At 50.5% G+C, this 26,739-nt stretch overlaps 1 protein-coding gene across 1 annotated transcript in view; it reads left to right on the forward strand.

Moving 5' to 3' along the window:
* The first annotated feature begins 350 nt into the window (after nt 1-350).
* IMPA2 (inositol monophosphatase 2) overlaps nt 351-26,739 on the forward strand; it is a 39,220-nt gene continuing 12,831 nt past the window's right edge. The window contains exons 1-3 of the mRNA XM_079783929.1: nt 351-628; nt 17,415-17,548; nt 25,636-25,740. Coding sequence (XP_079640055.1) covers nt 533-628; nt 17,415-17,548; nt 25,636-25,740 — 335 coding nt within the window. The 5' untranslated portion in view covers nt 351-532. The remainder of the gene's footprint in view (nt 629-17,414; nt 17,549-25,635; nt 25,741-26,739) is intronic.

Raw genomic sequence — 26,739 nt, forward strand, 5'->3', positions numbered from 1 at the left:
GAACGGAAAGCAGGATGCGCGGCGAGGAGGGGCGGGGCTAGGCGAGGATGGGCGGGGCTCTGGCGAAATGTGAAGCGGCACTCAGCCCTGGGCGGGGCGGGGCTCGGCGGAGGGAGGCGTGGCTCGGTGGTGAGGGGCGGGGCTAGAAGAGGAGGGGCGGGGCTCTGGTGAAATGTGAAGCGGCGCTCAGCCCTGGGCAGGGCGGGGCTCGGCGGAGGTGGGCGGGCTCGAGGCGGGGTCTCGGGGCGGGGCTGGGGAGGGCTAAGCGCGAAGCAAGGCTGAGAGCCGTGAGGGGCGGGGCTCGGCGGGGGGCAGGGCTCGGGGCGGGGCTTGGGACGCGCGGCGCGGCGCGGCTTCCCCCGCCCCGGTCCGCTCCTCGCCCTTCCCGCGGCACCGTAAGTGGGGCTCGCGAAGGCCGAGGCGCGAGTGGCGGGAGTAAAAAGAGGGAGTGCGGAGCCTGGTTCTGGAGCGGTGGGAGCCGGCGGGGGACCGGCGTGGAGGGCTGGAGGTGGCGGGGCCCCGCGAGGACGCGATGAAGCCAAACCTCGAGGACCAGGCGGCGTCCGCCGAGGGCCCCTGGGAAGAGTGCTTCGAATTGGCCGTGCAGCTGGCGCTGCGGGCGGGACAGGTGAGCGCTGCGGCCCCCCTCCTGCGCCCTGGCGGAGTCCGCGTGAGCGCAGCCCCGCGGGCCGGGCGGCACGCTGCCCGCATCACACCCACTCGGCACTTCGGAAAGTCCGATCAGAAGTGAAGTCAGACCCACGGGGCTCCTCTGGGGCTTGCGGGAGCTGGGCCTAGGACCACGTGCGGCCGCGGGGCTGGGCTGGGCTGGGGAAGGTCCCGCGCAGCTGGGCCGTGTGCGGTGGGCGTCTGGTGACGGCTGACCGAGGCGTGATAAGTGAAAGAAGTCTTTGTGCTCGTTTCCTGCATAGACCTTCCCTTTACCGTCTCCACCCCAGGAGCCAGAAGGTGAGCACCTCTTTTCCCCCGTGGTGGTGGCAAGCACCCCTTAAAGCCTGCCGCACAGGGCCCCTCTCCTTTGGCCGTTGATGGCTAACTGTAGGTGACTTGACCTTTGGGTAGGAGACAGCAAGTTACAATATACTGACTATGCAAATCAGTCCAGGGCTTTAGATGTTTCTCCCAGGCCTGAATGTCACAGCTGTTGGTGTTGAAAGACCTTTGAATTGATCCGGAGGCCAGGACTTGGGTGTGGTTTCCCCCAGGTTTCAACCCCAGCTACGTGGAGACCTGGCAGGCGTGCTGTTTGTCTTTCCTCAAGCATCCTAAATGCAGACTTACTCTGGCCCACCACCTCAGAGTGGTTCCACTCAGGGACTGGAGAAACATCGATAACCGACCCGCAGGATGAAAACCAAGCAGCAGAGCGTAAACTTGAGACCAGACTTTGAAAACGCAGCCCCTCTCTTTTCTCACTTTCATTTCTGTGTGTTTTGTTCCCCACATTTCCCTCAGTATCTTCAGTGCCTGATAGGGGCACGGTTCCTACGGCAGGGTGAATCAGTGGGTATTGGTTCTCCGCGGACTGTCAGGCAGGGCTTAGATTGAGTGGGAAGATGGCTTACTGCTATTTTGCGTGTTAAGGTAGGTACTTGTGTTCTGGTGATCTGGAGGGTGAAGATGGACAGGAGAGGAGCTGGGGGAGGAGAGTGACTTGGTATCCAGACAGCATTTTCTTTTTCAGGTCTACCAGTCTGAAAAAGTTTTCCCACAGGGTTAAAATGCTCTATGAGTCTTCCCACAGGGTTCAAATCGGGCTGTTTTCAGTCCTGAGTCGTCATGTGTACAGTGGATAGTGCTTTACCTTGATATGAATCCTCTGATCCCCTTTAAAAGTTAATCTTCACATTTGGTATTGGAGGGCCCTCCCTCTGTGGTTTTAAAGACCCAAGACTCAGTCGGGAAGGAATGCATGGCTTAAAGGAGTGTTGTGAGGATGTCCTTTGGCTCCATCACCTTCCCCTCCTGCACCAAAAGGAGATCCCAAACCTGAGCTAGAATGATGAAGCTCCTGGGGACATTCTTCCTGGAAAGCACAGCCACTGTATTTGGGGGGGGGGGGGGGGGGGTTTGCTCTCCTGCCCCGCCCCCCTCCCTCCAGGCCCCCTCCCTTCCTTTTCAGAGCGACTGTCACCAGGATATTTAGTAACTTTTACATTCCACCATAAAACTTTCCTTCCTTGAGGCTTTGAGGAAAAGCCAGCTTAGGAGTCAGGCACTACTGTGTAAATCCTGGTGAGTTGTTACGGGTTTCTGTGGTTTTTTCAAACTTAGATCCTTGAAGTTACAGAGGGGTTTAAAACAATTTAACAAATGCTTATGTAGAACTTGCCATACGGCAAGCACCATTCTAAGAGCATTACAAATGTTAACTTATTTAGAAGATATCTATGTATTTACAACTGGCCAACAGCAAAAAAAAAAAAAAAAATTTAAGAGGGGGAAGGGTGAAATAAAGATTCTGCCATTAGGAGTCTTGTCAGGGAGCCCAGGACTCCGGGCTCCCTCTTGAGCATTATGCTGATGCTTCCTGCCTGCCCGGCCGTGAGGAGGATGGCCGAATGGTCTGTGGCTGGGACAAACAAGCCACACAAGGTCGTTGCAACCTGTGCAAAAAGGGACAAATTGTCTAATGGTGTTCTTAGTAATGGGGTGCGGATTGGGAAAATGTGGCCTTTAGCCAGACAGGCCAGAGAGGAATGAAAAGGTAGTTAGTGGTGATCCTTTTGGAGTCCTTCTTAACTAATGCAGCATTTAGCACATTTTCTGTGGCCTTGTGGCCCAGAATGCCCACCCCGTCACCGGTACCCAGTGTTCTGCTATTATATTGAGTTTGCTACCCTCAGCTGCTCCTGAGACAGTTATGTGTTCTAAATTCCCGAGTCTGGGTTCTGTTTGCTGAAAGGTAAAACAAGAGGGAGGGGGCCTCCCAAGAGATAAATATCACCCTAACCGGTTTGGCTCAGTGGATAGTGTCAGCCTGCGGACTGAAAGGTCCCAGGTTCGATTCCAGTCAAGGGCATGTACATTGGTTGCAGGCACATCCCCAGTAGGGGGTGTGCAGGAGGCAGCTCATCGATGTTTCTCATCAATGTTTCTAACTCTATCCCTCTCCCTTCCTCTCTGTAAAAAATCAATAAAATATATATATATTAAAAAAGATAAATATCACTGCCCTTGATCTTTCAGACATGGGTTCGGGTCAGGGCAGCACTAGACACTTTGCTCCCCATTTCTGAGTCTCCACAAAAGCAGCCTGTGTGGCCTCCCTGGCCCAGAGTGCCACCTCTGCGCGAAGGCCTCCCCGTTCTCCCCCCTTCTCCTTGACTCTCCACCACCCCAGCCTGCAGTCCCTCTAAAACTCATCCCTTCCCCTGCAGGCCCAGCCACCCACACCACTCAGGAGCCCCTCCCTAGCTGTTGGGCTTGGGAAACCCCATCACCACCACAAATACATTTAGCAGTATTCATGGGAATGGATGTCTGTCATATTTTTTGTGACAGGTGAACAAAAGTATCATAGGAAACTATGCTTTTTTAAAAATATATTTTTATTGATTTCAGAGAGGAAGGAAGAGGGAGAGATAAAAACATCAATGATGAGAGAGAATCATTGATCGGCTGCCTCCCACAAGCCCCCCACTGGGGATCGAGCCCACAACCCGGGTATGTGCCCTTGACCAGAATCGAACCTGGGACCTTTAAGTTTACAGGTCGATGCTCTATCCACTGAGCCAAACCGGCCAGGGCAAAACTATGCTTTTTAAATTGTCCTGAAGGGTAGATGCAGGTTTTGTTGGGTATATCGAGCTTAAACAAATTAGGGGCCCTCTTAACAAAAAATATACAAATTAGATATAAAAATTACTTAAAATAAGAAAAATCAACAGTATAAATTTTAAGATGCTAGCAATATAACAAAATACATAAAAATAAATCTTTAACTACTTCTCAATCTTCTGTAATACTTTTTTTCACTTTTTTTGGCTTTATACTCTGCATCTTCAAATGACAATGATTTGGGGATATTTTCTCTTGGAGAGAATAGAAAGATAAATTTAGGCTTTTTTAGAGCATGGATGATTGAAATTTATTTAGGCTTCAAACTTGTTACTGGTAAGGTCATATAAATTTTTAGGATTGCCATCAAATTTGAGAATCCTGTCACTTTTATATATTAGTTGTAAGGTGTGAGAGAATTTTCCACAGACCAGCATCTGGCTCCACAGCGTTGAAGCCTTGTTTCTTCCCATGATCCCTGGTGCCAGCTGCCACTGTCCATGCTCACACACTCCTCTGGTCCTGCCCTCCATGTCACCATGCCTGGTCAGCTGGTGTGGAAGCATTTCTGGAAGCCATTCCTACACAGGATGACTAACAATAACTTACAGACAGATGTGACTATGGATATATCCCATCAGACCCAAAGTAAACCCATCTCTACTCAACTTCCGTTTAGCCAAAAAAGCTAATGCCCCACTCCAGTGCCACCGGGTAGGAAATAGGATGGAGGGGGGGTCATAGTGAAAGGAGCAGTTAGATCTTTTGCAATTAGGGGAGCTGAGTGTTGCAAACTTAAAAGAGACACTTCTGTGCGGCCCTGTCAGCCCACTTCGCTATGGTCCCTAGCAAAGCCTCCCTGCCATTAGCTTCCAGGTGAATTCATCTCTGAGTACTGGTAAGAACATCCCAGGAAAAGGCAGAAAGCGAAAACCCAGCCCTCTACCCTCAGAACTTCAGACCGCGCCTCTCAGTGGCCTTACACACCCGTGCAGCTTACCCTCCCCAGGGCCCAGGCTTGAGAAGTGAGGCCTGTTGTCCCAACAGCCCCTGGGTGGACCAGGCCTTTGTTCGGCCAGATCAAACTAGTCTGCCTTTTCTGACACATTGCATCTTCCTGCCCTTCTTGCCTATGTTTATTGAAAACCATACTGTCCCTCCAGGGCTGGGTTACTGTGCCCCTTCCTTCCTGGACCTTCCGGGGTGACTTCCTTCTCTGTCCTGTGCCTCTCCCCCATCCTGCTGACCCTGGGTCCCTGGTCCTGTTGGTGTGCTCTTCCCACCGTGGGCTCGGAATGCGCAGCTCCCCAGAGCAGAGAGCGCACGTTGTGGACTCTGACCCAATATCATCTCTTTGTCTGGCTTGCTTTTGACAACAAAGTATTGTTTTGACTTGTGATTTTAATTGTTATCAGTTATTCACACAGGGAGTTTTATAAGTGAAATAGTACTAAAAGGACTGTCATGAAAAACAGCAATGTCCTGGCCCATGTCATCCTTTATACTTTTCCCCAGAGATCACTACGTTCAGTTTTCTGAGTTACACCCATTTTGTAAATAATAGGATTCTGCCACTCATTTAGATGCTAGATTACGCTGTGTGGCTGAGTTATCTGTGTGGTTCCATTGGTATGCATATCACATTCTTCTTCTTTTTTTTTTTTTTAAATCCTCACCCAAGGATATTTTTTCCATTGACTTTTAGAGAGAGTGGGAGGGAGAGACAGAGAAACATCGATGTGAGAGTGACACATTGATTGGTTGCCTCCCACATGCCCCTGACAGGGCCCATGCCCCTGACCAGGGCCAGGATCCTGCAACTGAGGTATGTGCCCTTGACCGGAATCGAACCCGGGACCCATCAGTCCACAGGCCGACGCTCTAACCCAGCCCTATCCAAACCGGCTAGAGCTCCAGATCACATTCTGATGACCATGCAATTGTAATGCAAGGTTGAATCAGGCAGTATAGCTATATTACATTTCTTTTATTTCTTTTTTTTTTCTTTTATTTCTTATACACCCTGTATTTTCTTTTTTCTCAATCCTTACCTGAGGATATGTTTTTATTGGATTTATTTATTTATTTATTTATTTATTTATTTATTTTGAGAGAGAGAAACATTGATGTGAGAGAGAAACCTGAAACCTGGATAGTGCCCTGACTGAGAATCTAACCCAAGATCTTTTGGTGCATGGGACGATGATCCAACCAATTGAGCAACCCGGCCACAGCACAGCCTGCATTTTTCTTAAAGTTAAAAATAAAGTGGTTTTTTTGTTGTTGTTCTGTTTTGTTTTGTTTTTTTGCTTAGTTTTCTCTGTACCCATTGATAGTCATCTTCCGACTTCCCAACAGTATTTTTAATTATCTGTGTCAAAGTCATCAGGTTGGTGGCTGCAGAGAAGTGGTCCTCACACTTTCCTTTGTATGTGAAGCCCCTGGAAGGCTTTTCCGGGCAAGCTGAGTTCCACCCCTGGTTTCTGATTCCTAAAGTCTGGAGTAAATTAGCATTTCCATCAAATTCCCAGCTGGTACTGATACTGCCGATCTAGAAACCAGCCCTTTGTCTAGCCAGATCAGACTACTCTGTGTTTTCCAGACACTGATAGCTCAGTTGGAGCGTTGTCACATGCACCAAAAAGTCACAGGTTCAATTCCCTGTCAGGGCACATATCCAGGTTGCAGGTTCGATCCCTGGTTGGGGTGCATACGGGAGGCAACCGATCCATGTTTCTCCTCACATCGATGTTTCTTTCTTCCTTCTCTCTGTCCCCCTCTCCCTTTCTCTCTCAAATAAAAGCATATCCTCGGGTGAGGATTAAAAAACACACACTTTGATAACCACTGCTGTATACTATTTTGTTATGTGAATGTATGATAATTTACTCTTTCAACTCTTTTTAAAAATATATTCTTACTGATTTCAGAGATGAAGGGAGAAGGAGAGATAGATAGAAACATCAATGATGAGAGAGAATCATCCATCGGCTGCCTCCTGCACACCCCCTACAGGGATGAAGCCTGCAACCTGGGCATGTGCCCTGACAGGGCATCAAACTGGTGACCATTCGGTGCACAGGAGGATGCTCAACCAACTGAGCCACTCTGGCCAGGGCTTATTGTGGTGTTAATTTGCATGTCCCATATGACTAATGAACTTAAGTATCTTTTGTGTGTTTATTGGCCTCCTGTATATTCTCTGTTTTTAACATGGTGAGATTAAATGATGGTTAGAGATTTATTTGCTCAACAAATATTTAAGGGTAACTCTGGAAAGAACTTTAGCCTTTACTCTGAGTGTGATGAGAGGTTTTGGTCAGAGTCCTGTGTGGGGCCCACCCTGGGCTGCATGGGGCCCCAGGACATGGAGGGACCAGAATCGGATATCTGAAAGGAAGCTGTTAAAATAGTCAGGTGAGAAGTGAGGGTGCGTTTGACTGGGATGTAGTGAAGAAGGTGGTAAAAACAGATGTATTCCACATGCTGAGGTTCAAGTTTGCTGTTGGATTTGAATTAGGGTGTGAGAGAGGAGGCAGGGATGCCTTCAGGGTTCAGGCCTGCAAAACTGGTTGAATGGATTTGCTGCTTCCTGAGATGGCGAAACTGCAGGAGGAACAGGATTGGAGGTGGAAGTCCGGTGTTGCGTTTCCAGCATGCTTCACTTGAATTGGCCGTGGGTTATTCTAAGTGGTATTGAGTTTGGAACCAGAGTTCAGGGGAGAAGTTCAGGGTGGAGACTCCAATTTGAGAGCCATTGGCCTGGGATGATATGAAGGCCAGACCCAGGACAGGGAGAGAGCGGGCTTGTCCACCCTTGGGCTCTGCCATGGGATGGTCCCCAAGTCAAGCTCCTGGTTTTTCCTCTAGGACCGTGGTCGGCAAACTGCGGCTCTTTGGCCCCTTGAGTGTGGCTCTCCCACAAAATACCATGGCCTGGGCGAGTATTTTGAAGAAGTGGCGTTAGAAGAAGTTTAAGTTTAAAAAATTTGGCTCTCTCGCCGAAACCGGTTTGGCTCAGTGGATAGAGCGTCGGCCTGCGGACTGAAGGGTCCCAGGTTCGATTCCGGTCAAGGGCATGTGCCTTGGTTGCGGGCACATCCCCAGTAGGAGGTGTGCAAGAGGCAGCTGATCGATGTTTCTCTCTCATCGATGTTTCTAACTTTCTATCCCTCTCTCTTCCTCTCTGTAAAAAAAATCAATAAAATATATTTTAAAAAAATTTGGCTCTCAAAAGAAATTTCAATCGTTGTACTGTTGATATTTGGCTCTGTTGACTAATGAGTTTGCCGACCACTGCCCTAGGAGATTCTCACATGTCAGTATGTGGAGGTCTTGGGTTGCCCATTGCTTCAGAAGCGCCTGCCCACTTGAGGAAGGCAGTTGAGGGGTGATGATTTCACCATTTCCCTGCCTTTAGTCCCCTGTCTCACTGTGTCCCCACACTGTGCTCCGTGCCCCAAGTCCAGGCCTCCAGTTTCCGCTTAGCTCCAATGGGGGTCAGCCTGCACTGACAGTTGTAAAACTTGCGCCAACAGTTAAAACCTCAGCCGCGACAGAGTCCCCGTGGGGCAGCAACTGGCAGGCGCAGCGTAGCAGCTGCTCCTTTTGGGGTCCAAGTGTCCAAGGCCCACTGGCCCCTGACCCTGTGCAAGGCCAACTGCCATTTTCCTGATACACGATTGTAAGGAAAGGGGCATGTTTCTTATGCCCATTTTGCTAGTAAAAGTTGTTCGCGCCCTAGCCAGTGTGGCTCAGTGGATAGAGCGTCGGCCCGCAGACTGAAGGGTCCCGGGTTCAATTCCGGTCAAGGGCACATGCCCGGATTGTGGGCTCGATCCCCAGTGTGGGGCGTGCAGGAGGTAGCTGATTAGTGATTCTCTCTCATCATTGATGTTTCTATCTCTTTCTCCCTCTCCCTTCCTCTCTGAAATAAAAAATAAATTTAAAAAAAAAAAAAAACGTTGTTCGAGAAAAATGAGGAGCACTTTTTTTCCAGAGGCATTTGTACCTCAGCCCTTCCATCAGCCCAGCCCTGGGTGCAGGAGTGAGTGAGTGAAATCCCACCTGCGTCTCACTCAAGGCTAGAAGAAAAAGCTGGTGTCACCCTCACATGGAAGTGAGTGGGCCTGTGTGGGTACTTAATCGCTAGCCCAGATGAGGCACAGTAGTGGAATGTTCTGTCTTGGGGGTTGCGGGGAGAGCAGCCAGAGGATGGAAACGCCGCTAGTGGATTCCGGGCTCCACCTACCCCCAGCCCTAGGAGTGGGGTCTGGGTAAGGGAGCTCAGGTCCCAAGAAGCTGAGGTTTGGAGAGAGAAAAGTAAGTTTTGAGTTCAGACTCCTCCTCCTTGTCTCTTGGCCTCATGGGGCCAGAACCTAAGGCCGGCCTGGCTTACATCTTTCTCCCATGGAGATAAGGGAAGAGTTCAGCCCAGGGGCAATGTCATGTCCACTGTAGCTAAGCCAGTCTCAGAACCATGCGTCCACTGTCCCAGCTCCCGACTCCAGAGGCCAGGGCAGTGCCTTGGCCACGTGGGTGGTGTGTTCAGCACCCCAGTCCTCCTCTGAACTAGCCCAGCTGGGCACCCAGCCACCTCCCATGCCAAATCCAGGGGACCCTCTTCACCCACATGAAATTCAGGCTTTAGTGACTGAAGGACATATTTTATATAGTAAACATTAACAGAATGTTATTTGGACGGAGAGACCCAGGGCAGGAGGTCTGTGAAGTGCATGCATAGTTAGTGAGTAGCTGAAAAACATTAATGAAAAACAGCATACACTAACTTATTGCTGGCAGAATGAGAATGTTTAAACTCTCGAAGACTGAGAGAAAACGGGCATGGGAAAGGGCTTTCAGCAGGTAACTCACCTGGCACCCTTACAGGCCAGTCCCCTGTGGATGCAACTGTGGCTAAAGGACAGGGCTGTTTGAGTCTACCAGTTAATTTGAAAAATACAGCATTCTATCACTGCCTTTCTCTCATGTAGAAACATTTATGAATTAAAATTTTCTTAACCTAGTATTTTAGCATCTCATTTGAGATTTGCACATTGTGTATATGGTAGGATTTGTTGTGTTGTTGTTTTTGTCACAAGTCATTAAATTTTGTCAAGCTCTAGCCCGTTTGGCTCAGTGGATAGAGCGTCGGCCTGTGGACTGAAGGGTCCCAGGTTCAATTCTGGTCAAGGGCACATGCCCAGGTTGTGGACTTGATCCCCAGTGGGGGTCGTGCAGGAGGCAACCAATCAATGATTCTCTCATCGTTGATGTTTCTAGCTCTCCCTTCCTCTCTGAAATCAATACAAATATATTTTAAACATTTTTTTGTCAAACACATGTTCTCACAAATAACTAGAGTGGTTTTGAAAACACATGTTCTCACAAATAACTAGACAGTCCAAGTTTATATAAAAATTATTTTGTGTACCAAGACCATTATATGCACTTCCTCATTTAATTCTTATAACAGTCCAATTTCTTAGATACTACTGTTATTACAGATGTGGAAACTAAGGCTCTGAGAAGCTCAGTGATTCCCCCAATGTCTCCCAAGTGGAGTTTAAATTCAGATCTGTCTGATGCTAAAGTGAATCGGTGGAAATAAGAATTACATTCAGACGAAAATTTTTCATGTGCATTTTCTTCATGAAGAACTGCAGACTTTCCAAGTTTTAAAATGTTTATTTTTATTATTTTTAAACTTAGCAGTCCAACTCTAGAGCCTTAGCCATTCTGCCATTTCTTTTTTAAAGGTTTTATTCAATTTTCTTAAACTGATAAAAAACAAACAGTTCACTCATTCTCCCACCCCCTTCAACCCTCTGCCTCTTAGAACCACCACTCTGTTCTCTGTATCTGTAAGCTTGGGGTTATATATATTACAGTTTCTTTGCTCATTCATCCATCAATGAACACAGGTCGCTTCGATATCTTGGCTATTGTATATGATGCTACAGTGAAAATGGGGGCAGAGATCTTTTCAATTAGAGTTTTTGTTTTCTTCAGAAGTGGAATTGCTGGATCATATGATAATTCTATTTTTAATTTTTTGAGGAGCCTCTGTACTGTTTTCCATAGTGGTTTCACCAAATTTACATTCTCACCAACAGTACACAAGAGTTTCTTTTTTCTCCACACCCTCGCCAACACTGATTTCTTTTCTTTTCTTTTTATAATAGCCATTCTAACAGGTTTGAGGTAATATCTCATTGTAGTTTTGATTTGCATTTCCTTGATAATTAGTGATGTCGAGCACTTTTTCATATACCTGTTTGCAATCCGTTTATCTTTGGAAAATGTCTATTCATATTTTCTCCCATTTATTAATTGGGTTGTTTGTTTCTTTGTTATTGAGTTGTATGGTTATTATATGTTTTGAATATTAGTCTCTTACCAGATATATGACTTGCAATTATTTTCTCCCATTTAATAGGCTGCCTTTTCATTTTGTTGATGGTTTCCTTTGCTGTGCAGAAGCTTTTTTTTGTTTAAGGAAGTCCCACTTATTGATTTTTTGCTTTTGTTGCTTTTGCTTTTGGTGGCAGATTTAAAAAATCACCGCCAAGACCTTTGTCAAGGAGCTTATCCCCTGTTTTATTATTGGAGTTTTGTGGTTTCAGGTCTTAACCCTTTGCACTCGCTTGCTTTTTTCTCGATTCCTTTATTCTACTCGGGATTTAATTTTTTAAATACCCCAGATTTTACAAAGCGCGGCAGTAGAATAAAAAACTGGAGTTTCTTTTCATACAAACTTATTTATTTGGATTTTTTAATATTTCAAATTATTGATACATTCAAAGAGTAATTTTAATCTCGACATCCGAGTGCAAAAGGTTAAGTTCAAGTCTTTCATCCATTTTGAGTTACTTTATGTGTATGATATAAGACAGTGAACTAGTTTCCTTCTTTTGCATGTAGCTGTCCAGTTTTCCCAACACCCTTTATTGAAGAGACTATCCTTTCCCCATTGTATATTCTTGACTCCTTTGTTGCACATTAATTGAGCATATATATGTAGGTTTATTTCTGGGCTTTCAGTTCTGTTCCATTGATCTGTGTGTCTGGTTTGCAGCCAATGCCATACTGTTTTAATTACTATAGCTTTGTTATATAGTTTGAAATCAGGGAGTGTGGTGCCTCCATCTTTGCCTCCATCTTTTCTCTTGCTTTGGCCATTCAGAGTTTTTCATGATTCTATACAAATTTCAGGATTGTTTTTTCTCTTTCTGTGAAAAGTTCCATTGGAATTTTGATAGGGTTTACATTGATAGATTAGTTTACTGCCATTAACTCGTGGTGACTGAAAGGAATCTAGTTTTTATAGCGATCTCATATATGAAAATCCGTCAGGTAAGTTTGGCAAATTTCCATTACAATGCATATTGCCCCAGTGGGCCTGGAGCCAAGGGGGGGGGCGGGAGCAGACCTACTTAGTGTTGTAGGGAAGGGTGGTCTGGCGCTACGAAGATGAAAAGCAGAGCTTCTGCCCTCGGGAAGCTCACAGTCTAGTGGAAGACACAGGCCCATGCCTGACAGTGATGAAACACCAAGTCCGTGCAGTAACAGACGTGCGTTCATGCTAGGGAACCACTGACCAAGAGCAGGTGCCTCCCCCAAGTGGGCGGATGAGGGCTACCCAGACAGCTTTCTGAGAAAACGGGCTTGAGTGGAGTCCTCAAGGACAAATGGGCAGGAGGCATCCAGGGCGGCCATTGCAGGCACGAAGAGCATCATGTTCGAAGACATAAGGGTATGGAGGGAGAACACCAGAGAGTTCTTGGGCACAGCGAGGGGACAGGGCCAGGCTGCTGTGGGGCCAAGTGTTGCCAGGGCGGCTTGTGGAGGACCTCACACCAGACACGGGCCCGCCGTCCTCTTGGTGAGCCCAACAGGCCACAGAGAGTGCCAGCGGTTAGATCTGCTTTCCAGAGAGGCCACTCTGCACAGGGTGGATGGCACTTCGGGGGAGCAAGACCAAAGGATGTAGGAGGCTGTGTTAGCAACGCAGCAAGTGATGGTAGGCAGTCTGAGAAGGGCAGCGTACTTCAGGAAAGAAATTCAGAAGCGCAATCTCAATATCTGGGTGTGTGACTGGATGAGTGGGAGGTGAGCCAGGGCCTGAAGGAGCAGCAGCAGATGCGAGAGGACTGGCCGCAGCACTCCGGGCAGCCTGGCCCGCTGCCACAGGACACGGGAGATTTCAGGCCCGTGGCCTTCCTTGGGATACATGCCACACGTCATGAACATAGCACACCAATAATGCTAATAAAATCAGAAAAGAAATTCTTTTAAAAAAGAACATGATACAACATGCTCCGTCTGAATCCATAAATCTTCCCTCCGTTTGTATGATTTATAGCTAGGGGCCAGGTTCCTCTGGAAAGTTTGTCCAGATGACATCAGACATTCCCCAAACTGCCCACACACGCCCCTGAGCATGCATCTCCTCAACACAGTACAGTTGTGTATATTTTGGACCCGGAAGACCAAGTGCATAAATACCAGGGAGGCTAGATGTGACTTCACAAGAGCACTGGCTAAAAAGTCTTCCAGACTCTAGTGGCCTCTGAACTCCGTGTGCAGCGGTCAAGAAATCTTCATTCATTCATTCAGCTGATGTTCACTGAGGCCCGACTGTGTGGCAGCCCCTGTATCAGCTGCAAAACAGGCCTGTGGGAGGTGGAGACAGAGACAAACAGACCGGGGCCCTTAAGGTGGAGTGGATTGCGTGCAATCCCAAGGGGCCAGTTATATGTGGCTGGAGCATAGCAGTAATGCAGCAAGGCGGAGGGTAGAGGAGATGAGAATGCAACGGCTAGGGAAGGCCTGTTTATCCTAGATGGATGGTCTGGCTTCCCTCACAGAGATCAATGACAGAAGCAAGGCAGGATCCTTTCTCTTTCCCATAAAAGTCCAGTTTGAGGCCTGGGGAGCAGGGCCTCTACTTCACGAAGTCACTCCGAGACCAGGTTTCTTTCTGCTTGTTCTAGGGCAGTGGTCGGCAAACCGCGGCTCGCGAGCCACATGCGGCTCTTTGGCCCCTTGAGTGTGGCTCTTCCACAAAATATCATGGCCTGGGCGAGTCTATTTGAAGAAGTGGCATTAGAAGAAGTTTAAGTTTAAAACATTTGGCTCTCAAAAGAAATTTCCATCGTTGTACTGTTGATATTTGGCTCTGTTGACTAATGAGTTTGCCGACCACTGTTCTAGGGAGATGTTGTTTGTCCATGTGACCAAAACTGACCTCTCACCACCACACCCACGTCACACCGGGTGGCAAAGGGGGCAAGAACAAGCGGAAGTGGCCTTTTAAGGGTGTGACTCAGAAGTTGCACAGAGAACTTCCATTCACATCCTCTTGGGTAGAACGCAGACACAGGCCACACCTGCCTGCACGAGAGGCCCAGGGGCAGACTGCTGAGGTGGCTCCACCCCTTGCTAAACCCGGGGCTTCTGTTGCTAAATGGAAGAAGGGGAGACTGGCTCTTTGGGGTCAGATTGTCTGCTAGAAGGCCAATTCTCAAAAGCCATTGCATGCCACCTTCACTGAGGTGTTGACTTTTATCTTGGAGTAATAGGGAGCCATTAAGAACTTTATGCTGGGAGGAGCCATGGTTAAGATCAGAGTTTTAACAAACGCTTCTGGCTGTGGGTGGAGAATGGACTTGAGTGCCATAAAGCAGACTGAGGCCAGCTCCAAGAGATAGGGCCAGTGGGTGGAGGCTCGAGTTTGTCAGACTTTAAGCACAGTAAGACTGTTTTTAACAGGACAACCAAAAAAAAAAACACCAAAAACAAAAAAACCAACAATACCACAATGAAATGAAACAAAAAGACCAAGGTGGTTAGTATTCACACAAACACGACAGGTTCACTTGGATAAAGTGGTGCAGAAGCTATTCAAGCAGTCTGATGTGTATTTAATTCACAATTCAAAGAATTTTGGAGACCTACTCTGCCAGGTACAATTCTAGATGCTAACAGTGTGGCAGGGAACGAAAGGGAGTGAACGCTGCTCTCCCGCAGCTCACGTGCCACTCGGGAGAGACATTTCGTCAACCATGAAGCAAACGGGGTGATTTCAGATGCGAGAAGTTCCAGACAGAAGAACCAGAAAATACAAAGTCACTGGGACAGAAACAAATTTGGTTGGGACGGGCCAGAAAACCAGGTGGCCTTTGGGAGGCGAGATTGGCGGGGGGCGAGGGTCTCCTCCTGTGGGATCTGGGGCTTTGTTCTAAGAGCGATGGGAAGCCATTGGGTAGTTCGAGCATTAAAATGACACGAGCTGACGATGTTTAAAAATCATCAACCTAGCTTCTACATAAAGATGACAGGGGATCATGATCTTGAATTGCATGCGTGCCTACCCCAGGTGGGGATAGGGTGAGTGTAAATGAAGCTGTGTCCTCTCGGGGTGGAGGCCCCAGGACTCACATGGGTCCCAGAACACCCCACCTCCTGAGAGCCCTTCCTCACTCAGAGCGCTCCAGTCCCTGCTACTCAAGTGTGGCCCCAGCATCAGTGTCGCCACAGAACTTGTCAGAAATGCAAATCTCAGGCCCTAAAACCCACACCTGTACAATCACAGTCTTCACTTCAACAAGACCCCAGGTGATTCGTGTACATTAATATTTGAGAAGCTCTAGTGGTATGTCCCCTGTTTAGGGTGTGTTTCTCTCTCCCTCTCTCTACCTATATATATACATACCTACACACACAGATCACACACACACACCATATACAACACCCTCACAAGAACATACAAACCATACACACATACCACATATACACACACCACATATTTCCCTACACACTACATAAACCCCCACATATACACATATACCCTCCTACATATACAACATAAACCACATACACTCTTCCCCACACACACACCACACTGAATTGCCATACTGGACCCAAGCTCACTGTCAAATTACCTGTGGACTAGCTACACATTTAGGGATTCCTGGAGGACAGGGCAGGTTTGATATGAGCTAGATTTGAGGCGTTTGATATTCATAAACAGGAATCCACAGAGATTTATTTGGTGGGAGCTGGCTTTGTGCAAATTGGTGTTTCTAGGCGATGAACCTGACAGCGATGAGGGGGATGCTGCAGACAGAGGAACAGGAAGGCCCGGGTGGCAGCCTGCGGGCTCGCACAGAAATAGGACAGGGACCGTCTTTGGCTGATGCCTTACGCACGACTGCTGTGTGCTGTGTCTTTTGTATTACTTACAAAATACATCACACTCCACATTTTCTATAGTTTGTGTTGATTACCTTTGCAACTAAGCTGAAAAAAACAAACAAACACACATACAACACCTGTCCAGGCTCAGTATTGTTTGGGCCAGTACTAGGACGGGGGACTCTGTGAGAAACATAAAAGGGAGGGACTGCTCCACTTCCAGAAGGTTCTCCTGCTCATTCTTTAAAATTCCACGTGAGCATCTCCTGCCTGCAGACTTCCAGGTGAATCTCTTCCTGCCTCCTCCTCAGCCCCGTTGGTACGTAGCACGGGCTGGGCGTGGAAAAGCTATCGGGAAGTATGTATCTAAGGACGGACAATAAGGGTCATGATGGGCAAAAGCCATCAAGTCTGGGCAGCTGAGCGATCGAGGTGCTTTGGAAAGAAATGCAAGATTTTGGGGTGGTGTCCAGCTTTGGAGGAAAGGTCTGAAGTCCTTTTTAGGTGTTCCAACTTTGTCATCTTGGTAAGAAACGACAGAAATTTCAAGAAAGGCCTGAGCTGGAGTAGGGGTGGTTTTGATTTTACAAACTAGAACTGACCTCTCCCACGCGTCCTATGACTGAGTGACCACTCCACGTGCCCTCCTGTTCGGGTCTCCCAGCGCTTCCTGGAACCAGATTGGGCCGGGGGGCGGGTACTAGAGGTGGGTGCCCTCTATTCTTGGCCCTGCATTTAGCCATAGTGGGTTTAGACGGGATGTGCTGGCAGCCCGCACATCTGCAGAGCTTGCCTGCGCGCTCAGCCCTGAGGGCTCCGGCGCTTGGCACCAAAGCTGGTTCAGGTGCAGGTGCCCTGGGGCGTCAGGAATGCCCTGACCCAGAGCAGCGGGCAGAGTGCGCCTCCGTGCTCTTGAAGAACGTTGTCACTTTCCGAGGCTTCTCAGTCTGAGCATCTGTGATCTGCATGCAGGAGCATATTCCATTTCATGTGATGCACACAGTGAGTTAGGGAAAATACGTTTTTACACAGAAATCTCATAAATTCAAATTCAGGGGACCCGATGCATCAAAAGGTGGCTTACAGCACCTTACACTGGAGGAGGTTTCACCGTCTTCAAAACCATTGCTTTTCTCTTTTCTTCCAAGAAAATATGTTTCACAAGTAGAACAAAACTTCAACAAGCGAGTCTGTCATTCTTATGGAAAGAATAGCGGGTGATGAACGCTCACTAGAACCCCCAACAGAAAGTCTTGGGTGTGAGATTAAGCCGGGAAGGCCTGTCAGGAACTGGTCCCCAGGCCCACAGGCCGCCTCCCCCCAGTGCTGGCCAGAGGCAGCCCTGGCCCCACCGGCGGGGGAGCTCCTTCGTCGGGGGCTTCCGTTTAACCTGCCCTCCTGGACTTTCATTGCAGATCATCAGAAAAGCCCTTTCTGAGGAGAAGCAGGTCTCAACAAAAACATCCGCTGCGGATCTGGTGACAGAAACGGACCACCTGGTGGAAGACTTAATTATTTCTGAGATGCAGAAGCGGTTTCCTTCACACAGGTAGGCGTGTCCCTGGGGAAACACCTAGGCACTCGTGGCCACGGTAATGGGAAGGCCAGGGTCCAACTCGGAGGCTGCGCGCTGGTCGACGGGGCAGACCTCAGACAGGAAGCCCCCGGTATTTTGATTGCATGGTGAACAAACTGGCCCTTGTTTTCCTTCTTTTTACTCCGTCTTGAGAACCCTCAGGTCACTGTATTACCTTATAAGTGCGGACGAGGCTTCACTTTGACAGCGCATGCTCCGGGGAAGAGCTGGGCTCCCCTCCGCCAAGCCCCACAGCATGTTTCCGGGGGCACTTGGAGCAGTAATGTTCCCTGGCAGCCCTGGCTGCTCGGCGCCACGCGGCTTTTCTAAGGATGTGACCCTGAGTGGCACCGCCAGCTGTTGGGCCCAGGCCCCGCCCGCTGTGGTGCCCCTGCTGACAGGCAGTCCCGGCCTCCTCCCCAGGCCACCTCCCCAGGCCTCCTCCCCAGACCATCTCCCCAGGCCTCCTCGCCAGGCCACCTCCCCAGACCACCTCCCAGGCCACCTCCCCAGGCCACCTCCCAGGCCTCCTCCAGACCACCTCCCCAGACCACCTCCCAGGCCACCTCCCCAGGCCACCTCCCCAGGCCACCTCCCCAGGCCTCCTCCAGACCACCTCCCCAGGCCACCTCCCCAGGCCACCTCCCAGGCCTCCTCCAGACCACCTCCCCAGGCCACCTCCCCAGGCCACCACGCCAGGCCACCTCCCCAGGCTACCTCCCAGGCCTCCTCCAGACCACCTCCCCAGGCCACCTCCCCAGGCCACCTCCCCAGGCCTCCTCCAGACCACCTCCCCAGGCCACCTCCCCAGGCCTCCTCCAGACCACCTCCCCAGGCCACCTCCCCAGGCCACCACGCCAGGCCACCTCCCCAGGCCACCTCCCAGGCCTCCTCCAGACCACCTCCCCAGGCCACCTCCCCAGGCCACCTCCCCAGGCCTCCTCCAGACCACCTCCCCAGGCCACCTCCCCAGGCCACCACGCCAGGCCACCTCCCCAGGCCTCCTTACCAGGCCACCACGAGTCCCGAGGAAAGCTGCTCTCCTGCCCGAGGTCTTTAGGAGGACCCCACCCCCTTCTCTAGAGAAGCTCTTAACCTTTTTGGAGTCACCATTATTCTTAACCATTGTGGGGAATCCAGTGCCAACTATAAATCTTTTCCTCTGAAAAATCCAAATGTGTCCACAGCATTTTGCATCCGGTTTCAAGGAAGCCACAGACCCCAGAGGGCGGTCCCTGAGCTCAGGAGTCTGCAGGCCCCTCCCTCCCCCAGGGTTCTGCAGAACAGCCTGAAAACCGCTGCCCTGGGGCTGGGGGCGTGGGGGGGGATGGGGGGTGTCTTTCTCCTCTCTGACAGAGAATCGCTAAAACTGGAACCCCAGGGCTTGGTTTCTGGATAGATCACTGTGACGTCAGAGCCCACATTGCTCCGTGCTTAGGCGCCGAGGTATGGAAGGCCGTCTCCCCAGCGTCCATCCTGCCGAGGGAGGCACAGTAGACCTTCCCCTGTGCACGATCAGTTGAAGGAAAGGACGAGCTGGTGTTCAAACTTCCCTCCTTTTTCCTGTTGTCTCCTTCTAACTGGCTGGGTTATCTCAGGGTCACCAGCTCCCTTCACAATTCTCTGCCAGTGGGTTGTGTTTATTTCCTTGTGTTGACAACCATTGTGTGTGAGTGTTTGTTATTTCGTATTTCCTTATTCTCTGTGAGGTCAAGATCCCTGACATCTGTTAAAATTTTTACAAGCTCTAAAATGTTTATATTTTTTAACTTTTAAAAATCTAAATTCAATGGCAATGTCAAAAGGATTATACAGTTTGCCTTTATTCTTTGGGAAGAAAAACACCAGCCAGCTGGTTCTGGATAAGGAACTGTTTTGTTTCTCGAGATTGCCGTGGGATTGGCAGTTGGCTCCGACGGAAATGAAGGCGGGATGGGCTCTTCGGGGTCCTGGTAAAGACCCTGAGGTCACTGCAGACTCGGCGTAATGGCATTACCAGGGCTCTGGCTGTTTTCGATCAGATTACAGTACTCTGACAAACCAAATTCTGAAATTGCATGCCCTATTGTATGTGTTGGCAGCAGTTGCTAGTGGTTTGGATCCACTGTTGTGTCAGCATGGGGTGTGGATCCCGTTTTCACAAGGTGAACTTAAACACTGCTGTGTCACAGAAGAAAGTCAGCGTATTCTACGGGTGAGTGCAGCTTCTCCCACCTCCGCTCCAGGGCCTCACGGTCACCAGGGGACCGCCAGGCTCCGAGCCCCTTGGGAAGCATCTCCCCGAGCAGTGTACCCCACTATCTCCCCAGTGTACCTCACCATCTACCCGAGCTGTGTACCTCACCTAGAGTGTGCATCGGGGCCATCTGGGAGCGTCTCCCGCTGACTAATGCCAAGCCTGTTGTTTCCTTCTAACTGCTCAGGCAATGACCCTGATGCACCCTGGGTGAGGCACACGGGTAGAAGCCTCCACTCCTGACAAAAGCCTGGGAGGTGCAGATGCGCACACCTGCGCAGGAGTCAGTGAGTTAGAGCAGTGGTTCCCAAACTGCGGTCCCCACGCTCATCCCGCTGGGCCCGAGGGCAGAGACGTGGCTGGCCTGCGCGCACCCTCTCCGCTCTGCTCTGAGGGCAGTGTGGGGGCATGGCTGGAGGCTGGGTGCCCCTGCTCCTATTCTCTGCTCTGTGTGCCTGGACAGTTCAAATGAGATGAAATCATTTTTCAGCACATCTATGGGCAAGTTTGGTTTTTGCCAATGACTAAGAATTTCTGGCACTTAATCATGTCTTAGATCCTAGACAAATTTATGATGGGGAAATTGCATTCATGTCATAAAATAAAGCAGTGTGTTGTAATTTTTCTGCATTCGCAGTATTTCAATATATCCCTTAAACATGTTAGCAGAAGGTTGCCCATCAGCCTTTTTTAGGAAGGACTTTCTTTTATATATATATATATATATATATATATATATATATATATATATATTTTATTGATTTTTTACAGAGAGGAAGGGAGAGGGACAGAGAGTTTGAAACATCGATGAGAGAGAAACACCGATCAGCCGCCTCCCGCACACTCCCCACTGGGAATGTGCCCACAACCAAGGCACATGCCCCCGACCGGAATCGAACCCGGGACCCTTGAGTCCGCAGGCCGACGCTCCATCCACTGAGCCAAACCGGTCAGGGCAGGACTTTCTTTCTTTCTGAGCGTATGTCCTTCCTCCTTTTAGTCTTCAGGAAACAATATTAAAGAAAGATTGCAACTGTTTTGTGTTAACAACCTGCTGTAGGCTCCCTGGTTTATGATTTCATTTTACTCATTCATGAAATCCAAAGTCAGGCGTAGACTGACTCACAGATGAGTAAGGTTTAAACTTGCTTCTGCCTCCAGCTTTGGAGTCACCCCGGACTCCTCACCTCGGAGTGAAGGACCCACCAAGGTCAGCGCTGCGGCTCCTGCACTAATGCTGCCATGGGGGGGGGGGGGGGGGGCGGTAACGACAGAAGCAACCCAGCGCCGAGGCTGAGCTCCACAGTCCCCAGCCAGCCTGCCCCTGCTGCGTGCTTACACCTTGCGTTAGAGCCAAGGTGTGCAACTTTGGAATATTCAGTAGCATCACTGAGCCATATGTGTGTGCACCTATCTCTGTCCCTCTTGTCAGGGTTGACACAGGCAAAAGGAGGAGGGCAGCAGCTTGGGCTGCTCGGTATCAGCAGGCGCCTGCCCTGCCCTGCCCTGTTCTGGTCTGGACTCCCCTTGGCGGGCTGCGGGTCTGTTCATCGTGGTACCCCTGTGCCCTGCAGTGTGCCCAGCACAGTCCTGAACTTGGGAAAAAGAGGTTCCCGGCCACCGCCAGCTGGACACTTGCTTTCCTCCGTGTTCCCACTGTGTTTTGCGCTGGGTGCACGTGTCTGGGGAGCAGAGCCGCTGCGGTGCTGGGGGTGGGGAGGGCTGCAGCCTGAGAAGATGAGGCTGAGGGACATTAAGTGGCTCCCCAGTGGCCTGGCCTCTCACAGAGAAAACACTAGCCAGGAAGAAGAGCCCCAGATGTGCTTGGCCATCAGTTAGGACCATGAGAAAGAAAGGAAAGGAGTTAAATCTGCAGCAGAAAGTATCATTCCGATTTGCCACCTAACTTTGAACCTTGCTATGTGCTATTTTCCCCTTGTACCTTACATAGACTCATGAGATGGCCCTTGAGCTCCTCACAGTTAGTCCCGTGCATTGTTGTTTCCTATTTGTGTCCCTGGCTTCATGTAGATGTCCCGTGCTCTTATGAAGTTCCCACGTCTTCTTTTCTCACTTCCCGGTGTCCACGTTGATGTCCCCACTCCCTCTGGAGAGCTGAAGAATGTCCTCTCCCGTCCGTGGTATGCGCTTCCCACACAAGGACCATCAGGTTTAAGTAAATGAAACCTCGACCTCCCTCCCCACACACCTGGGAGGTATTTTTAGTGTCTCAAGGGTGGACACGGTCCACACCCCTGTTAGCTTCCAGGAGGCCCTGCCCCAGACCTCAGGCACCGAGCAGGTAGGGCGGTGACCGGGGTACCTTTCATCTCCTTTCACTCGGGCATCTGGGGGAAGAGGAGGAGAACTCTTGGGCATGAATAACCAACTACTGAACAAGTTCAGGGCTTAGTCAGGGTGGTTTGAGTTATTCCTGTCAAATGCTGTGCAGGGCAAAAGCTGTGCTAACAGGAGCATTGTGGGTGCTGCTGCAACCAGGCTGCTGGGTGACCCCAGAGCCGCGTCCCAACACGTCTTGCCAATGAGCTGACAGACCTCAGCAGCCTCTGGGTGTGCCGCATGAATGGCCTTTGTGCTGCAGGCCATGCCCTCTGACCCGCACTTCAGGTGTCAGTCCTGCAGCGCCCTTTCTTCCCCCAGCAATTTCTCCTCCAACTTCCATAGGTACCAGCTTTCCACTGAAAATCACGTTTAACTTCAAAAGAGAAAAAAATGTCACATTCCTCCTCAGTTCCCTGGGAATTGGCCTTTGCATGTGAGTCATTTCCACCCCCAACTTGACCTTAGTAACATCTGCTTACTGCTTTATCAGCTTGTGCCCAACTTAAGCTTTGGCACTTGACCCTCGTGTATTTTTAGGGTGTGGAACCTTTTCTTAAATAGTTTTGTTTGTTTTTGTAATTGATTTCAGAGAGAGGAAGGGAGAGGAATAGAGGGATAGAAACATCAGTGATGAAGGAGAATCATCAATCAGCTGCCTCCTGCACGCCCCTCACCGGGGACCGAGTCCACAACCTGAGCACGTGCCCTGATTGGGAATTGGACCGTGACCTCCTGGTTCATAGGTCGACGTAGAGGCACACTGGCCGGGCACGGACCCTTTTCTTTAAGAACATATTCATAAGCCATTCCGGGGGAAATCATGGAGCGGCAGAAGAAGAATTGAAAACAGATAGAATCTCTTAGGCTTCGGCCTCGGGAACTGGCAGAGCTAATTCCATGTTGAATCATCAGCTAAGGGGAGTGATTCTCTGTGCGCATCACCTGGGTTTCTGTTGCGGCCGCAAGTTCGGGTGTCACTGCCTGGCCGTGCCTGCCCGGCATGGCTCCTCTGACTTCCTCGTGTCTTTCCCCACCCATTTCTTCCACCTGGACTTGCCTGCCTGGATGGTGTGACCCAAAGGATCCGACAGCCCACGGAGGGAGGGGAAGGGAGGGAGGCAGCTCCCAGCAGCAGGCGGGACACGAAGCAGACAAAGGGAGGAACCAGTGTCCACTCCCTCTGGTCTCATTCTGGATGGACAGCTGCTGGGCAGGTGGTGCTCGCCAGCTTTCCTGCACAGCTGCCGCTCTTCAGGGCAGGGCTCTCTCGGGTGTCTCTCAGTGCTCCCAGCCTCCATGCTTTGCCTGCTCCTGCGCGGGTTTCTCTAGGAGACCGCTGGGCAGAGAAGGTGGAAACACCAACCTGAAAGTGACATATGTACACTCATCATATACCCTGATGCATTTCCACATCATTTATCTGTAAGATGGAGGGGCTGGAGGACTGTGTGTGCATAGAGAGCATGAGTTTCATAATCTGTGAAAGAGGAACGGTCGCCCCGAGTTGTGGGGAGCAGATGAATTACAGTGCGTACGGCAGCGCTGTAATCCACTGAGAAGCGATGTTAGAACACGAGGTGCTTATTCTTATTTCACGGCACCACCGACAGGACGAGCTGCCCACAGAACTTCGGCGAAGACAGACTTGTTCTGTCTGCACTGTCCGCTGGGATAGCCTCTAGCCCATGTGACTTGCGAGCACTTGAAATGTGACTAGTGAGGCTAAGGAACTGACTTTTTAATTTTTAAAAATTTAATTTAAATGTAAACAGTCACAGGTAGCTGGTGGCTATTGGGTTGCACAGAGCAGTTACAGAGCTTTCCATTTCTTTCTTTTTATTAACGATATGATGTCAGTCTCATCTGCAAGTTCACTGCTGACAGGTCTTAGGACAGATGTGGGAAGAGTGACCTCTAGGAGCTCCTTGCAGCTGAGGGCAGTGTCCTGCCAGCTCTCTGACCTCTTAGCCTCTGACATCAGGGGCTAGGCAGCTGTCCGGCGACCATGACTGACAGCACACCAAACGCCAGCAGAAGGACACGAAGCATTTCTTGTTTGTCACTCGTGTTTCCTTCTTCGCAAAAATGTGTTGTCTGCAGGGCCCCTCTTTCTCTAGTACAGGCACGGACGTGACACGAGATGCTAATGGAAAACCTCTCAGCACATAAAACAAATGTTTGCTCGGTGCCTGCCACGGGCCAGGCCCTGGTGACATGGCAGTGAGGGGCAGAGGCACCCGCACTCCTGTGTGCCGAGCGCCGTCCTGTCTGCTCTGGGCAGAGTATGCTCTTCACTCCCGAGAACAGCTCCAGGAGGCGGAAGCAAGGGTCAGCTTTGCGGGGACACCAGCCCCGTGGCCCTCGCCATGCTGTGCCGAGCCTGTGCGGGTGGTTGGAGGAGGGAGGTCAGGAGGAAAACTGAGGCTGCCTTCCCTCGTTTCAGCCTGAGCAGCTGGGTCCTTGGTGGTGCCTTTTGCTAAGATAAAGGTGAATAAAGATGACCAGGAGCTCCGGGTGGTGCAGGCTGATGTTGAGATGTTGGTTGTTTTGTTCAGGTTCCGAATAGGCTATAGAGGGTCCACTCAAGTGAATAGGTTTCAGGAGGGTGTGGACTACAGAGACTTATTACAAAGGAGGGGGCCAGGGCCAGGGGCCCCTACAGCGGGTGCAGAGTGGTGCATGGGCCTGAGGCCGGGGTGCTCCTGTGGGGGCTGCCAGGGATGGCGGGTGGGGGACGCTCCAGGGGACGGATAAGGCAGTAATACTGCCCTCACTCTCCCGCTTTTCCTTTCCCTCGGGTTCCCAGGGGGCAGGAGTGCCTTGTGGGGCAGCCCACCCCGGGCTCTTGGGCCAGAGGCCGGAGTGGAGAGGGCCTCTGTGGAGAAGTGTCAGCTCCCATTGCGCCCATACAGTGGAGACCTGTGGGTATGGAAGCAGTTGTCACCTCGTCTGCATTTGGAGAGGCCAGGCTGGGTAGGACCTGGGCGGTATCAGCTGTAGGTGAGCATTTAGCACCTCAGGTCCAGCCAGCTGTCTTCCCTGGCTCAGCACCACTAGCGGGAGAACCCAAGCGGGGCCCTGCTCTGAGGCCAGCGTTCCTCATGCGCTTCCTTCTCATTGTGTTCGGCCTTCTCTCCGCCAGACTAAAGTGAAGACAGAGTTGCTTTGTAAGATCTGCAGCCCAGGGTTCTTCATTCCTGTATTTCTTGTCTTGCCTGGCCCACTCCTACTCCCTGATGCTTTTCCAAAACTCCTGCATCAAGGTGTCATTTTGGGTTTTCTAAATCCCGCTGAGTCAGGAGACTGGCAGACAGTTGGACACACAGATGGTCAGTTATAGACTCTGCCTCTGTCTCACCTGGAGAAATTAGGATGCAGTCTCTTTGCTGTGTCTGCTTGTCTTTGACGGGACGGAAGCAGTTTGAAGCTTTGTCTTGCGTTCTTGGTGCATTTTCTCAGGCTGAGCTCCTGCCCACCACAGGTTCATTGCTGAAGAGGCCGCGGCTGCAGGGGCCAAGTGCGTGCTCACCCCCAGCCCCACCTGGATCATCGACCCCATTGACGGCACCTGCAACTTTGTGCACAGGTGAGCATAAGCATGGGTCACCCCGTTCTCCTGCCTGAACTGCCCTCTTCTCTAAGACTGTCTTTCCCAAAGCAGCAGTTTTGGGGGCAGGAGTGTATGAGCAAACCTCTAATAGGCTTATAGTTTTATTTAAAAGGTGATCAAGTCTTGGTTGTTTTGCTTTGTTTTGTTAATCCTCACTCGAAGATATTTTTCCATTGATTTTTTTTTTTTTTAGAGAGTAGAAGGAAGGGATGGAGCAGGAGAGAGGGGGGGGGGGGGGAGAGAGACATTGATGTGAGAGAGACAAATCAAGTGGTTGCCTCCTGAATGCACCCCTATCAGGGCCAGGGATCGAACCTGCAACCCAGGTACATTCCCTTGACCAGGAATTGAACTCATAACCCTTCAATGCGCGGGCCGACACTGCTATGTTTACAATATTGGGTTAAATTAAAAAGGCCCCTGGAGAAGCAAACAGGGTTGGAAAGCAAGTGTATACAACCCAGCAGCTGCCAAGGCCTGAGGTGTGGGCAGGGCACGGGAGGGAGGCCTTCCACAGCCGCCGTTGGAGCAGGAGCAAACCTCACGTCGCTGTGCGATGGGATGAGGAGCCCATTAGAAGCTGGTCGGCACTGATCTGACTGGACCAACAGCAGCCAGAGAGCAGGAGGCTGTAGGGAGGTCAGAGGGCCGCTGGAGGTAGGGGCGGGGAAGTGAGCCACAGAGCCTGGGAGGTGACAAGGACGTGGTCCCGTGTGGGAGCTGTGCCCACTTGTCCAGGACTGAGGGCATTGAAAGTGACGTGGGTTCCACAGAGGGTGGTCCTGCCATGGGAGCACGCACAGAGCCCCGGATTGCTGGCTGGCACAGTTCCTGGCCCGTGCCCAGGTCCCCACTCAGTAGGTTGGGGCATCCCGTGGATCTGCATTCCTGGACCATACGTGGAGAGCCCCTGTCATGGATGACACAGAGACGCCCCTTTCCTCATGTAAAGTGATCAAGTGTGAGCTCAGCCAG

This window comes from Cnephaeus nilssonii (genome assembly GCF_951640355.1).
Source record: "Cnephaeus nilssonii genome assembly, chromosome: 11".
Taxonomy (NCBI): domain Eukaryota; kingdom Metazoa; phylum Chordata; class Mammalia; order Chiroptera; family Vespertilionidae; genus Cnephaeus; species Cnephaeus nilssonii.